This window comes from Equus asinus, chromosome 1, assembly GCF_041296235.1.
Source record: "Equus asinus isolate D_3611 breed Donkey chromosome 1, EquAss-T2T_v2, whole genome shotgun sequence".
Taxonomy (NCBI): Eukaryota; Metazoa; Chordata; class Mammalia; order Perissodactyla; family Equidae; genus Equus; species Equus asinus.
The window spans coordinates 194,271,341-194,288,217 of NC_091790.1; the positions used below are offsets into that span (position 1 = coordinate 194,271,341).

Sequence of the window (16,877 nt, forward strand, 5' to 3'; positions counted from 1 at the left end):
ATCTAAGCTTTCAAATTAATTGGCATCAATTGTTCGTTTTATCCTCTTTAACTTTTAAATCTCTATAATATCTGTAGTATCTAATTTTCATACTTAATATTGTTTATTTGTGCCCTCCTTTTTTTTTTCCTCTCAATAGTCTAGTGAGAGGTGCATCAATTTTTTTTTTGAGGTGCATCAGTTTAATTAATCCTTGCCAAGAAATGTTTTTTTGGCTTGTTGATCCTCTCATTTGTGTTTGTTTCATTAACTCCTTGTCTGTCTTTATTGTTTCCTTCATTCTACCTTCTTTGGATTTTTTTTCTGCTTTTTTTCTTTTTTTGACATTTTAACTTGGATGTTTATTTGATTAATTTTCACCCTTTTTTCCTAGTGTGTTTATTTAAAGTTGTAAATTTCATTCTACTGTCTTAGCTGCATACTAAAAGTTTTGATCTATATTTTCGTTATGATTCATTTCTAAATATTTCCATCATGATTTTTGTTTGGCCTATGAGTTATTTAGGTATGTTTTAAAATTTACAAATCTGCAGTTTTTCCAAATCTTTTTGTTAATAATTTCCTGTTTAATTATGTTATGGTCAAAGGATGTAGTCTATATAATTCCAGTATTTTAACGTTTATTGAGACTTGTTTTATGGCCTACCATGTGGTTTGTTTTCATAGATGTTCCATGTATGCCTAAAAAAAAGAAAATCTATCAGTTATTGGGTACTGTGTTCTATATATATCCCTTAAGTCAAATCTGTTAATTGTGTGGCACAAATCTTCTATGTCCTTACTGATTTTTTTTTCTGTTTTAACTATAGATTATTCAGAGAGAGAGGTGTTAGAAATCTCCCAATCTGATTGTAGATTTGTCTACTTCTCTATGTAGTTTTGTCCATTTTTGCATTTTATATTTTGAAACCATGTCAGTAGATGCACTCAAGTTTCAAATTATTTCATTCTTCTCACATTTTGACTCTGTCATAGATCCTACCATAGTCTATCTTATCTAATATTATTAGTAACTATACTAGCTGACTTTGGTTAGTTTTTGCCTGGTATACTTTTTACATCTCTTTACTTTCAGCCTTTTTGTATCCTTGTATTTTAGATGCATCATTGGTAATGGCATGAAAACAGGATATTTTAAAGATCCAATTTTTTTTGCCTTTTGACTGGACCATTTAATCCATTAACATTTACTGTAATTGTTGATAAATTTATCTGTATACTAATTATCACTACAAACTGCCTTGGACAACTGTTTTTCTGCTTATAATTCTATTGGTCAGCAGTCTGTGTTCATAGCTGATCTTGTGCCGGTCTCTCCTGGGCTCCTCAGTGGTATTTTTGTGCATTGATAGCTCGTTTCTTTTTATCAATGAATAATATTCCATTGTGTAGATGTGCAACAGTTTGTTTATCCATTTACCTATTGAAGGACATCTTGGTTGCTTCCAATTTTGGCAATTATGCATAAAGCTGCTATAAACATTCTTGTGCAGGTTTTTGTGTGGACGTAATTTTTCAACTCATTTGGGTAAATACCTAGGAGTGCAGTTGTTCTGTTATATCGTATGGGTATGCTTAGCTTTGTGAGAAACTGGCAAACTGCCTTCCAAAGTGGCTGTACCATTTTGCATACCCACCAGCAATGAAGGAGATTTCCTATTGCTCCATATCCTTACCAGCATTTGGTGTTGTCAATGTTTTGAGTTTTAGCCATTTTATTAGGTATGTAGTGGTCTCTTGTTGTCTTAATGGGCAGTTCTCTAATGACATATAATCCTGAGCATTGTTTCATTTGCTTATTTTCCATTTGTATATCTCCTTTGTGAGGTGTCTGTTCAGATCTTTGCTCTTTTAATTGCGTTGTTGCCTGTTTGTTTTGTTATTGTTGAGTTATAAAGTTCCTTGTATATTCTGAATACAAGTCCTTTATCAGATATATGTTTTGCGAATATTTTCTCTTACGCTGTCTTTTTTCTTTTTATTAGCCCTGAGCTAGCATCTGTCGCCAATCCTCCTCTTTTTTGCTGAGGCCGATTGGCCCTGAGCTAACATCCATGCCCATCTTCCTCTACTTTATATGTGGAATGCCTGCCACAGCATGGCTTCATAAGCAGTGCGTAGGTCTGCGCCCAGGATCTGAACTGTTGAACCCTAGGCTGCTGCAGCGGAGCACAGGAACTTAACTGCTGCACCACCAGGCGGCCCCCTCTTACGCTGTCTTTTAAAGCTATCTTTTCATTCTCTTAACGGTGTTTTTCATAGAGCAGAAGTTTTTTTAATTTTAAGGAAGTCTAACTTACCAATTTTTTTCTCATGGATCTTGGTTTTGGTGATCTAAAAACTCATCACCAAACCCAGGATCACCTACATCCTCTCCTGTGTTATTTTCTAGAAGTTTTATAGTTTTCTATTTTACATTTAGGTCTATGATCTATTTTCAGTTAATTTTTGTGAAAGGTGTAAGGGTAGTGTCTCAATTCATTTTTTTGCATCATTAGGCTACTCTTTTTTATCCTTCTTTTGGTTCATTTGGAATTTTCATCTAATAAGATCAGAGCCTCAAATGTGTCATATCTATTAATGTACTCTTTTAAATTATGGTCTGTTTGTCAAGATCTTTTTGAATTTTGGGTCTTTCATTCATATACTTATTCATATTTATTAATTTCTCTTTTGAAAATATTTATTGAGTGCCTACTATGAGGTAAACTCTGTTCTAGGTATTGCGGATATAGAATGAACAAAGTAAACTTTCCCTATCCATCCTCATAGAACTTCCATTCAAAGTGTGAAAGGAAGGGATGCAGATAAGAAACATACAAATAAACATATGATTTGTCAGATGGTGATGAATGCCAAGAAGAAAAATCAAGCAGGATAAGGGGACCAGGCACATGGACATGTTAGTTTAGTTCAGAAGGTCGAGGAAGGCCGGTCTAATGACATGACCTTTGAACGGAGACCTGAAGGAAATGAATGAGTCATGAACCTTCACGGGGGGCAAGCATGCTGCACATTCAAAGGCTCTGAGGTAGGAGTGTGCTTGGGTGTTTGAGCAATAGTGAGGAGGCCAGTGTGGTTGGAGTGGAATGAGCAAGAGGAGAGAGTGAGAGGATGAGGTTGGAGGAGTAAGGAGGGGCAAGATCATCAGCTTTGTATCATTTACATATGCAGTAAATTACCTTTCATCTCCATTGTTGATAAAGGGTTATATAGAAAAAGGTTGAAGAGAGAGCCCTGAAGAAATGTCACTAAGAAGCTGCCTACATGGGCCGGGCCTCCGGCCAAATGGTTAAGTTCGTGCGCTCTGCTTCGGCGGCCCAGGGTTTCGCCAGTTTGGATCCTGGGCGTGGACATGGCACCGCTCCTAAGGCCGTGTTGAGGCGGCGTCCCACATGCCAGAACTAGAAGGACCCCCAACTAAAATATACAACTATGTATTTGGGGGATTTGGGGAGAAAAAGCAAAAAAAAAAAGTTACCTACAATTTAATGTCACTTGATTGAGCATCTCACTTTGATCTTAGACATTTGATCAGTAATTAATTCACCTAATCATATTCTAGCATATTGTTTCCACCTTTCTCCACCTTGTCCCCAAGGATATTATCACCTAGCTTGCCAGGTGCCTTGCTGCAGATCAGAAATAATGTCTGTCTCCTTTCCCAGATCTAGTAATCTGTCGAAGATGAGGGTAGTCTGAAATGCCTCATTCTTTGCCAACCCATGGTGATTCCCAATGGTCACCTGTTTTGTGCTGCTCACAAACCATCCTTTTAATAAGGACTGACATAGATTCTTTTTTTAAAAATGAAATATTTGCAAATGTATAACTATAAAGCCAGGGATTTCATTTTTAGGATAAAAGTAGGACTGTTCATCATAAAATTCTGTGCTGTTAGTTAGGGACATCCTTTTTCCTCTGTGTTAACTGTGACTTCCTGGCTCAGGTGCTTTAGCCCATCTGAAATCCAAATCCTTCATTTTTGCCTGTTAGTGTGTCTAGTACAGTGTCAGTTGGAGGGAACGTTTCCTTAGTTTGGTATGAGTTGCACTGTGTCTATTAAAACTCAGTGTTTGGGTTCAGAGGTCGTGGCTTAGGTGCTTCCTTCGGTCGTCATTGTGTCTGAGATACAATATTCTCAATACAAATGGTGAGGCTTAGGTACTGGTTTTTGCCTGCTTTAAACCATACCTGTACTTCTTTATATCTACAGACATAGCAAAACAATACTAACCTCCTTGCATTTAGTACAGTACCAATTATGAACAGCTGCCTAGCTAGTTGCTTTATTTACTGCTTTACAACAGTGTTGCAAGGAAGCTCTTATTTCCCCCTCCCCCAACACATAATTGCATTGATAAGGAAATTAAGATCCTGAGGGTTTAAGGCCACTCAGCTAAAAAGTAGCAGAGTTAGGATTTAATCTAGGTCTCTTGGGCTCCCAAATCTGTGCCCTTTTCATTACATCTGCTTCTCCCTATTTGCATATACATTTGCCTTCCTGCTTCAGATGAAAAGCCCTGAATAAAGGATATAATAGAATCTTCGCTGGGCTGGAAATGAGTCCTTTGACCAGCTAACTCTGTAACTGAGACAAATCAATGGATTTGAGTTTTATTTTTAAAGTAAGGAGCTGACTAGATGATTTCTGAGGTCCCTTTGGCTCTAAAAATATAAAACTATAAAAATTATACATAATTGCTTCAATAGCTATTTAGTTTTTCAGGTCTATCAATTATGTAGAATTTAAGAAAAGATTCAATTAAAACTTTAAAGAAAATATCCCATATTTTTAAACCTTTGACCCTGTGGCCCTAGGATGATAAATTTACCAAAGGCTTCCTTTGTATTTTAGACAGATTATGAGGGCCAAGCCAAGAAACTCCTGGAACTGATGGAAAACACAGATGTGATCATTGTTGCTGGAGGAGATGGGACATTGCAGGAGGTATGGCTGTTTTTCTGTTTGAAACCATTCTGAAGGTAAGGAAAATGGAAATTAGATCTCAGAGCAGTGGCGTAAAGTGGTTCTAATTTAAGGAAATTATTTCTTTGTAATCCATTCTTTTAGGATTGTTACTCTGAAACAAGTGTAGCATTAATTTTTCTCATACACTTATTTAATTGCTTTGAGTAAACTCTATACCCAACACACAGAAGGGTTTTTGTTTTGTCAAATGTAAGTTTGATAAAATTGAATAAAACTGGAGATAAAATGGTGGTGGGTACGATAAGCTTTTTATGTAAATTCTGCAGATTCTTGTGAAGTAGCCCTGTTTGTTATGGAATCATAGTTTCAACTATGAGGAATATTTCTTATAAAGTTAAATAAAGGTTCTTTTTAAAAAAATAAAGATTCCTATTCTCACATCATTTCTGCCACATGTAACGTTATCTGCAAATAGTACATTCAGAGGCAGAGTCTACATGTTCAGATTCGTGCGTGTGCCTTTGTTTTAAAATTCCACGCTACCTTGTCCGTTGAGGGCACTGAGTACACTGCCCTGGAAGTGCTCTTTTCCCTACAGCAGACTAGAACCTTCATTCTACATTGGAAACCCCTAAAGAGCCCAGTACAGACGCCCCTCTTACCACCACTCATTCCTTCCTGGGTACCATAATTCACATCTGTACTCATTTCTGACCACCTTTTGCCTCCATTTGGTGGTTTCATCAGTGCTCAGGGATCAGGAGCCAGCAGCAGACAGGGCACCATCCTATGTTTGACTTAGCAATTATGTAAGTCTTCGTAAGCTTCTTTTAAAACGACTGTGCTAATGATTTTGTAATTGTTTTTCTGGCTTTTTAATGAAGTGTGAAGAATACTGATAACATGCTAACAAAGAATGAAGTAGGCCTCATGACAGCCCCATGTACTAGTGAAAGTCAGTGTGGAAGGAGATGAAGGGAGCAGATTGGCATCAGCCTTTACTTTGTAAAAGGTTTTTAAAAAAGATACCAAATTGTGTCTTTGGTATAATACAGTTATAAATACACCCTGATAAAAAAAGAATCAGAGGGAAATACACCAAAATGTAAATAACTGGTTAATGATGGTTGTTCTGCATTGTGGATTTATGAGAAAATATTTTTTCATTAGATGTTTTCATAGTTTTACCAAGATATATATATTGTATTTTAAAAATAAAAAATAATGTAAAAATCCAAATTAAAAATGTCTTTTAGTAGAGGGAATACTGTCTGCCTTGTTTTTATATTCATCAATAAGAAACATTTATTGAGAGCAGACTTCTCTGCGTGTAACAAGGTATTATTTTGTTCTCGTATGTGTATTTCATAGTAGCAAACAAGGGTCTTTTGTATAATTGATGTGTGTATCACATTTGTACCCATTTTACAGAACTTGAAACATAATTTTACTAATATAGTGCAGAGGTTTCATGATTATTTTATCTTAGCTTTTATTGTACTGTTGATCCTAGGTCAAGAATAAAATCTAATTTAGCTCTGATCCTATTGGAGAATACTACGTGTTTTGAGAGCCAGTACATCTTTTGTCCTAGTATCCAAGAAGAAAACAGGAACAAGTTTGTGGCCCATGAAAATTGAATCCAATTCTTTTATGGTAAAGGAAATACATCTTGTTTATAATATTTTTTTTTTAAACATTTGTAGGTTATTACTGGCGTTCTTCGAAGAGCAGATGAGGTGAGCTTTAAAAAACAGAGTAACTGCATTTTAGCTTTTACTTTTCTGTTCTTTTTATCTCTCTTTACTTTTTTCTTTTACTTTTTCTTTCCATTTTATATCTTAAGGCAGGCCTAAGTTGTGCTTCCTTGGATTTTAGAAAATAAAGTAGTGTTGCCTGTGTGACAGAACGCTTTTATTAACCCATATGGACTTTTCTGCTTTGGTAATTCAGATTATCCAATAGCTTTTACCAAGGGTTGTTTAAAATGTAAAATTTTCCTATAAAGTCTTTTCTTCAAAGGATTCCTCCATAAATACATTGTGGTATATTCATATACTGGAAGCCATACAGCAGTTAAAATGAATGAACTAGGTTTATAAGTATCTACACGGTTAAATCTAAAAGATATTCAATAAAAAAGGCAGGTTGCCAAAAGTATGTTACGCGTGTCTACAAAGTTTTAAAATTCAGAAAACAATAGTATGTACTGTTAATGGATGCCCAAATGTTTAGTAAAAGAATAACGCAGCCTCAGGATAATGGTTTCCTCTGGAAAGGGAGAGAGGGGAAAAAGATGAGAAGGGACTTCAGCTGTATCTGAATCATTTTATTTCTTAAAACATCTGAAGCAAATAGGAAACACGTAACATTTGTTAAATTTGAGTCTTGGCTACATGGATGTTGTTACATTATTTTATGCACTTTTCTACAATAGTTTAAAACATTTTATAAAAACAACAACAAAAAAGATCCTTCCTAGTCCCGTTAGTAATAGTAGCTTGTGCTCAAATAGTCTTTAGGAACCTTACAGTGTCTATTAATTTGTGGCGTTTAATTAAATCAACTACTATGTGATTACCTTCTGCTACTTCAACTTATTTATTCTCTTTCCTTATTTATACTTAAGATAGTTTATAAAGCGTTTTCACCTGTCATTAGTTACTGTACAAATGTTAGATATTTTTAGTTGAATTTTATATGCAACTTTTTCAAATACCATGACAGCATAATACAGTGTCTGTCACAATAGTGCATTTATCTCATATCGTTAAGCCCCTCATTCTCTTAACCAAATTTCTTTGAACCAGTTGCCATTAATGAGTACCCAGTATTTCTTCCAAATTCAAAGTCATGTTGTTTTCATGGACTGCGTCATTCCAGAAGCTGCTCACTTAGTGTTCCCTGGTTGCTGGTCGAGGGGTATGGGAAAGGAGACAGGGTGGCGGACCCAGGGTCTGTTACTTTGTCACAGTGGACATGGTTGTGCCTCTCTGTTTGGCCTGATTTTCTGACCATAATGATAAAACTCTCTTCTTCTTTTTCTCCCCCAGGCTACCTTCAGTAAGATTCCCATTGGATTTATCCCACTGGGACAGACCAGTAGTTTGAGTCATACCCTCTTTGCCGAAAGTGGAAACAAAGTCCAGTAGGTTGTCAATGTGGGATGGTAGCATTTGTGGGTGAGTGAGCCTGGGAATGGAAAATTCGCATGTGTGATACAATGTTTCTTTTTGAGTTTTGATAGCCTGAAGCTTCAAATCATTAAGAGGAAGATCAGGATCAGAGTTTAACCTCTCAGTTCATTGGGAAGTTTTCCTCTTGAGTTGTGAGACCCTGGTGATCTAATATGAAGTCCCCAGGTCAGGTCTGCAGGTGAACATTGATGTCCTTTTGTCAGTTATAAAGGTAGCATCCCTGATCCAAACTGGTTTTGTGCCTTTTCATTGTGAGATTCTCTATTAAAGACAGATTCGCACTGATCATTTGTTTGCTTTAAATATGCATGATGACAAATAGCAAGTCCCTTGTGAAGACTGAACTGGTAGCCTTGGCTTCATTATCTTGATAGTATAAGTAGCTGAAACAACTAAATATAGTCATATCTTTTGGGAATGCCTGCAGTGTAAGGCAATGTGGATAAAGCAGACAGGGAAAGCAGCGTATCCTCCGGTCTAAATTGAATTCCTGTGAGTCTAACAGTGTCTTCAGGAATCAGGCAAATTGTTACTATTGTTCTTTTCTCTTGAAAGCATTATGTAAACAAAGCTCCAGTCTTTCAAGAAGATAGGAATCTTGAATCTGAGTCCTGGCTTTGACAGTGATTAATGATAATCTTAGCAAATCATTTTCAGGCTTTTGTTGTCAGTTGCCTGATCGCTAATGTAAGCTTTGAAACACATTGGGGGAGGTCAATAAATAAATATTTGTTGAATGAATTAGTTAAAATCTTCTCAGGACATTTCTGGTTATAATCTACAATCAATAAGAATAATAATACTCATGTGATTTTCTGTTTTGGATTATTTTTTTCTGTTTTGTGATTTTGGTTAGGCTGTTTTTTGTGGATTTATTTTTGCTGTTGTGATTTTAGGAATCATCTTACATCTTTTAACAAGTCTATCTTTTTTTTATAAAAGCCTTGGTCTGTATATCTAACACTAGCCTTAAATGTAGTCATGAATCAGGCCTTCATTAAACATCTCCTAGGCTTCAAGCCTTAATCAAACAGGGAATGTTCAGCTCTTCCCCAACCATCCTAAAGGCTGACACGGCCCTTGAGTTTACCATACTTTTTATTCCCAATTTAGAACTTCCGAGAGACAATAGATATGACAAACAATGAATTACTCAAACATTTTTGCTTGTTGAAATAAATCTTATTTGGTTTGGGTCTTGGTTACTGTAGAAAGCTAGTCTTTGCCTTTCTGTCAATATAGATTATTTGAATGGTTTAGCCAAAATTCCCAAATATGTCACTGATCCAGAGATAGACCCTGTTGTTGGAGAACCCCCTCCCTATCCAAAAGCTGGTTTACACACAGTGTGGCCACCCTCAAGGTCTTAGATAGCCTGCAGCTTTTTGCGAGCTGATTTTCCCCTGTAGTTAAGCTAATGTTGTTGCTGCTTCTATTTATAATTTAAGGATTTATAAAATTTAATTTATAAGCATGCCGCAGGCCACTTAGGTAATTAAGTCAGTCTGCCCTGGGTTCAGAATTTTGAAGACCTCTTAACATGGCAGATGCCTAAGGCTATTTAAAAGAATAAGGCTTTGCTTTTTGCACTGCTGTCAAGATTTGTTGTACCATAATTACTACAGAAGGAAAAGGAATCTTGAATTTGGAGTGTTGCAGGTAAATAATCCTAAAAAATAACTGTTTCGAGCTACGGTGCTGCTTTATTTAGAACTTTCAATTGTTGCTGGAGAATGATAGATTTAAGGTTGCATTTTAGCTGTCTTCTGCCAAATAATTTTGAAAAAAAATTAATATAAAAAGGGTTTTTCAGTTGCAACATTTTTTAAAGATCAGTATCTCAAAAGCATTTCCTCACCCTCTGCATGTGCGAGGTACTACTCAGAGTAAGTACAGTGCTGAGGATCCTTTCTAATAGCTTCCTTCAGAAGTAATGTATTCATAGCAGATTAATCTCAACCTGTGATCCTGCTTCTTGCTTTTTCCTACATTGAATCTCATTTTCTGAACTGCTACCTGCTTCCCAGATAGCATCTGTATTGGAGGGAAAAAATAGGATAAAAAGGTGTTGATAGAGAAATATGAGAAAGTGAAATAGGCTGTCTCTTATGTTTCAACTTGCTTCCTAGGGAACTCGGAACGTAATCCCAGCGTTTGGGTTAACATGTATTTTTGGGGATTTTAAAGCGTTTTGAGTTGTACCTAAGTTTGTTAGCTGCACCAATTCCAGTGGGTGTGATTCCCGGCTTGGTGTTTATAGTTTAAGCCTGATCACGCTGTCGGGAGGCCTGTAGAGCCCGGGGTTGCCCTCTAGGAATCTCTGATTATCCTGTGGTACGTCCAGAGCAACCTCCCCAGGTGAAGGGAGCACACCTTAGGAATTAGAAGTCACATTTCATTTTGCCACAGGCTTGCTCTGTCTTCCTGGGAGTTTTATTTAATCTCTGTGAGCCTCAATTTCCTCACCTGTATTGATGAAATGCATAGTAATAATGCTTACTTCAGAGGATTGTTAAAAAGCCAAAATAAGGACTAGTTAGGTAAGCATGTAATTGTGCCTAGTGAACTACCTGATATGTTGAAGACTTTATGCATATTTATTGAAAATTCATTTAGTATGGAAAGCAGTAAATAACAAATAGGATGGCTATACAGTTTCTGATTCCAGGTTCTATAATTAAAACAAATGTAAACATATCAGAGAAGATAACCCTCTATTCTATTCTGTTTCACCTAGAAAAGCTTTTTTTTTTTTTAAAAAAAAGGAAAGAACATTTTATAGAGATTCCAGTCAGTTACTATGGAAAGGTGATTTTTCCTGCCAAATTCACATTATTAACAGCTCTACAGAGCAGAATAGATTAGGAAGAGCCATATTAGAGAAACTACACTTTTTTTCCCAGTTAAACAATGATTTTATTGCTTGTGTACATAGACAGATTTATGCAACCGGGGCAGAGGCTGTGGATGACTCATTTCTAGTTGTGGGGAAGGACTCATTTGGTCTTATAATACTGAGCCAACTGGTGATTACGACTCTTGATCAGAATCAGACAGAATTTAGCATCCTTATGCTTTCTGTTTTTCTCAAGATGCTTTCAACAGCAACAGCTTTCTTCATTAAATGTTAGAGGTGCTCAGGAAGATCAGGAGCAAGTCCTTTGGACTTAAGAATTCTCAAGATTTTATTGCCTGTCACAAAACATACTTGTGCAACGCCATGTGAGTCTCTCAGGACCATACCAATTTGTGAGGGAGCCAGGCCCTTCTTGGCCAGTTTGTAGATCTGCCCCTTCACATCATCAGATGTCACCTTCAGCCAGGCGGGCATTCTGCGGCGGCAGGGCACAGCTGAGTAGGACAGGCCCTTCCCAGGAGTGCGCACGCGACTCATGATGGCTGCGGTCAGGCAGCGAAAAAGCGAAATGACACTTTTTTTAATAGAAATTAAAGTAATTTCTACATGACTCCTATCTTATAGTTGTACTTAAACTCAAGATATAATAAATCTTTTACTTTATTAATAATTACTACATTTTTCTAAAATATAACTACAACAATAAAGGCAATAGAATATTAACATTGCTAACCCTTTACAAAAAACACGAAATACATAGAGATAAATCTAACAAAATATGTGTAACATTTGTGTGCTGAAAACTACAAAATGTTGAAGAGAGAAATGAAGAAAACCTAAATAAGTGGAGAGATATCTGTGTTCATGGATTTTAAGACTCAATATTTAAATGTCATTTCCTCCAAATTGATCTATAAATTCAACACAATCCCAATCAAAATTCCGGAAGACTATAGAAATTGGCAAGTAAATTCTATAATTTATGTGGAAATATAAAGGAACAGAATAGCCAGAATAATTAGCCAGAATAACAAAGTTTGAGGACTTACTCTTTCTGATTCCAGGACTTATTCTAAAGCTACAGTAATTAAGACAGTGTGGTGTAGGCAAAAGAAGAGACACATAGATCAATAGAAGAAAGTGTTCAGAATCAGGCCCACACATATATGGACACAGTTTTTTGACAAAGGCACCAAAGCAATTCAATGGAAAAAGGACAGTTTTTTTCAACAAGTGGTACTGAAACAATCAGATAACCACAACCCATAGCTCATAGTATATATAGAAGTTAACACAAAATGGATTATAGACCTGTATGTAAAATCTAAAACTGTAGCGCTTCTAAAGAAAAATCTTTGTGACCTCAGGTTAGGCAATGATTTCTTAGGTAGGAAAAAAAGCAGAAACTATAAAAATCAAGGATGATAATTTGGACTTCAGCAAAATTTAAAACCTCTATTCTTTGAAAAGGACTGTTAAGAAAACGAAAAGACAAGTCACAGACTGGGAGAAAATATTTGCAAGACACATATCTGATAAAGGAGCAATATCCAGTATACACAGAGAACACTCACAACTTCAAAATAAGAAAACGAGCAACCTAATGGAAAGAAGGTCAAAACATTTGAAGACATGTCACCAAAGACATAGATGGCAAATAAGCCTGTGAAAAAATATTCCTTGTTAGTCGTTAGGAAAATGCAAATTAAATCCACTAAGAGATGCATCTATTAGAAGGGTTTAAACAGATAAACCAAACAAAAACCTGACATCATCAAATGCTGACAAATACACAGAAAAACTGAAATTCTCATATTGCTGGTGGAAATGCACAATGATACAGTCACTGTGGAAAACAGTTTGGCAATTTCTTATAAAATTAAACATATAAGCAGCAATCTAGATATTTACCCAAGAGAAATGAAGACATTTGTCCATATAAAAACCTGTACGTGAATGTTTACAGTGGCTTTATTTGTAACTGCCAAAAACCTGGGAACAGTGCTAACGTCCATCAACTGGTGAAAGGATAAACAAATTGTGGTACATCCATACAGTGGAACACTACTCAGCAATAAAAGGAAAACCTCTTGGTACAACCAACAACATGACTGAATCTCAGACTCATGCTGAAAGTTTAAAAATGCTGAACTGGAAAGGCTCCCTACTTTTTAATTTACTTTATTCAATTAAATTAAATTGAATTATTTCTGTTCCATAGGCAAAGCTATAGAACTGAAAATAGACAGTAGTTGCCGGGAGCTGATGGTGGAGGGAGTGCATTGGCCACAAAGGACCATAAAGGAACTTTTTTGGGATATTGCAAATGTTATATATCTTGGTTGTGGTGATGGTTACGTGACTATAGGCATTTGTCAAAATTTATAAAACAGTATACCTAAACGGATAAAATTTAGTGTGTACAAATTATATCTCAATAAATCTGACTTTAAAAAAATGTTTAAATATTGGGGCCAGCCTGGTGGTGTAGTGGTTAAGTTCACATGTTCTGCTCCCTTGGCTTCCAGATTCGCCAGTTTGGATCCCAGGCACGGACCTACGCACTGCTTATCAAGCCATGCTGTAGCAGGCATCCCACATATAAAATACAGGAAGATGGGCACAGATGCTAGGTCAGGGCCAATCTTCCTCAGCCAAAAAAGAAGAGGATCGGTGGCAGATGTTAGCTTAGGGCTAATCTTCCTAAAACAAAAAATTTAAATATTAAACTAGTTCTTTCAAACTTAGATACTTTCAGTTGCGTAAGTAAGCACTAGGGAAAAGCTTTTAGTTTCTCCTCAGTTTGGTTCATGTTGACATGACCTTCTGTGGCTACTCATCGTTCATTCTAATTATCTACTGACCCTTGTACCCTACCATTAGCATTCGTTCCTTTGGGACAATTTTGAGTATCAGTAAGGTTAGTAACTGTAATGTATTGAAACATCAAGTGTATTTAAATCTATTTATGAGTTCATAAAAATACTAAGAAAAATAAAAATGGAAAACTCATTGGTCTCTTTCAGAGGATATTAGGGAATCAACTTATTTTGAAAATTGGTAAAGTGAAACAAATCAAGCACTTATCCTGACTTTTCTTATATGACCTGTATTTCAGGGTACCCAAATTGTTGATGAGGAAAAGTTTCTCTTTGTGGACCAGATAATTAGAAAGAATAACAGAATTAAAACATCACCGTTTTACAACTCTGTTAGTTAGTAAACCCAGCCAATGATTATCAGTGGTTGCTTCCATCACAAAAAGAAAGACAACCAGATTTTATATACTTACTGATGGGAGTACACACCACCGCCTATGGAGTATTCTGGCCAAAAACTCAAAGCTGAATCTGATACAGGTTTTCTATTCTAGATACAGATTTTTAGAAAATGCAGGGAATGGAGACACATGTGAATACCATGGGAGTGCAATCAGTAAAATTCAGACTGTTAAAAACTCAATAAGACAACTGATTTCTTTAACAAGTAGGGAAAAGAAAAGGAGAGGGAATCTATAGATTAGAAGAGACTTGAGACGTATAAACCAATTGCAACGTATAGATCTTATTTGGATCCTGATTTGAACAAAGAAACAATATCTATATGAGAGAATTGGGGAAATTTCAACATTGACTAAATATATGTTAATATAAAGGAATTGTTTAAGTATTTTATGTATGATAATGGCATTTTATTTTTTAGAATCTTTGTCTTTTAGAGACACATAAGGAAATATTTATGGATGAAGTGTTAAGATATCTGAGATTTGCTTTAATTGATATAGATTAAGGGAAGTGAGTGGAGGATAGAAAATAACACTGGCTATGAGCTGATAATTATTGAGTCTGGATGAGGAATATATAGGAGTTCATGATACTGTTCTCTGTACTTTTTAATTGCAGTAACATTGGTTTATAACAGTATAATTCAGGTGTACATCATCATATTTCAATTTCTGTGTAGATTACATCATGTTCACCACCCAAAGACTAACTACAATCTATTATCATCCACCCATTCCCACATGAGCCTAATCACCCTTATCGGCCCCCTCCCTCCCCCCTTCTCCTCTGATAACCACCAATCCAATCTCTATGTCTGTGTGTGTGTTTGTTGTTGATTTTATCTTCTATTTAGGAGTGAGATCATACAATATTTGACTTTCTCCCTCTGACTTATTTTGCGTAGTGTAATACCTTCAAGGTACATCCATGTTGTTAGAAATGGCCAGATTCCATCCTTTTTTAGGGCTGAGTAGTATTCCGTGGTGTATATATACCACATCTTCTTTATCCATTCATCCCTTGATGGGCACCTAGGTTGCTTCCAAGTCTTGGCCATTGTGAATAATGCTGCAGTGAACGTAGGGGTGCATATGTCTTTATGCATTCGTGTTTCCCTGTTCTTTGGGTGAGTACCCAGCAGTAGAATAGCTGGATCATATGGTAGTTCTATTTTTAATTTTTTGAGGAATCTCCATACTGTTTTCCATAGTAGCTGCACCAGTTTGCATTCCCATCAGCAGTGTGTGAGGATTCCCTTTTCTCCACATCCTCTCTAACACTTACTATTTCCTGTCTTGTTAATGATAGCCATTCTGATGGGTGTGAGGTGATTTCTCATAGTAGTTTTTATTCTCATTTCCCTGATAATTAGTGATGTTAAACATCTTTTCATGTGCCTGTTGGCCATCTGTATGTCTTCTTTGGAGAAATGCCTGTTCAGACCCTTTGCCCATTTTTTAATTGGGTTGTTAGTTTTCTTCTTGTTGAAATGTATGAGTTCTTTATATATTTTGGATGTTAACTCCTTATCAGATATAAGGTTGGCAAATATCTTCTTCCAATTGTTAGGTTGTCTTTTTGTTTCGTTTATGGTTTCCTTTGCTGCGCAGAAGCTTTTCACTTTCATATAGTCCCCTTTTTTATTTTTTCTATTGTTTCCCTTGCCCAGTCAGACATGGTACTTGAAAATATGCTGCTAAGACTGATGTTGAAGAGCGTACTGCCTGTGTTTTCTTCTAGAAGGTTCATGGTTTCAGGTCTTACATTCAAGTCTTTAATCCATTTTGAGTTAATTTATGTGTATGGTGTAAGAAAATGGTCTACTTTCATTTTTTTGCATGTGGCTGTTCAGTTTTCCCAACACCATTTATTGAAGAGAATTTCCTGTCTCCATTGTATCTACTTGGCTCCCTTGTTGAAAATTAGCTGTCCATAGATTTGTGAGTTTATTTCTGGGCTCTCAATTCTGTTCCATTGATCTGTGTGTCTGTTTTTGTGCCAGTACCATGCTGTTTGGATTACTATAGCTTTGTAGTATACTTTGAAATCTTGGAGTGTGATACCTCCAGCTTTGTTCTTTTTTCTCAGGATTCCTTTGTCTATTCAGGGTCCTTTTTTTCCTTTTCCTTTTCTTTTTTGGTGAGGAAGATTGGCCTTGAGCTAACGTCTTTTGCCATTCTCCCTCTTTTTGCTTGAGGAATATTGTCCCTGAGCTAACATCTGTACCAGTCTTTGTCTATTTTGTATGTGAGATGCCACCACAGCATGGCTTGATGAGTGGTGTGTAGGGCTGCACCTGGGATCTGAACTGGTGAACCCTGGGCTGCCAAAGCAGAGCTCATGAACTTAACCACTATTCCACTGGGCTGGTCCCCTTTTTGGGGTCTTTTGTTGTTCCATATAAATTTTAGTATTCTTTGTTCTATTTCTGTGAAAAATGTCATTGGAACTTTGATAGGGATTGCATTGAATCTGTTGATTGCTTTAGTAAGTATGGACGTTTTAACTATGTTACTTCTTCCAATCCATGAGCATGGGATATCTTTCCATTTCTTTGTGTCTTTTTCAATTTGTTTCAGCATTGTTTTATAGTTTTCAGTGTACTG

General features: G+C 36.2%; 1 protein-coding gene and 1 pseudogene across 2 annotated transcripts in view; one reads left to right on the forward strand and one right to left on the reverse strand.

Moving 5' to 3' along the window:
• The window catches only part of AGK (acylglycerol kinase), an 86,987-nt gene that overhangs the window by 35,889 nt on the left and 34,221 nt on the right, over window positions 1-16,877 (forward strand). For both annotated transcript variants that reach the window (XM_014859229.3, XM_070514793.1), the window contains exons 6-8: window positions 4,859-4,951; window positions 6,640-6,672; window positions 7,987-8,081. In XM_014859229.3, the coding sequence (XP_014714715.3) occupies window positions 4,859-4,951; window positions 6,640-6,672; window positions 7,987-8,081 (221 nt within the window). The remainder of the gene's footprint in view (window positions 1-4,858; window positions 4,952-6,639; window positions 6,673-7,986; window positions 8,082-16,877) is intronic.
• On the reverse strand, window positions 10,925-11,660 carry LOC139045825 (small ribosomal subunit protein uS15-like; annotated as a pseudogene).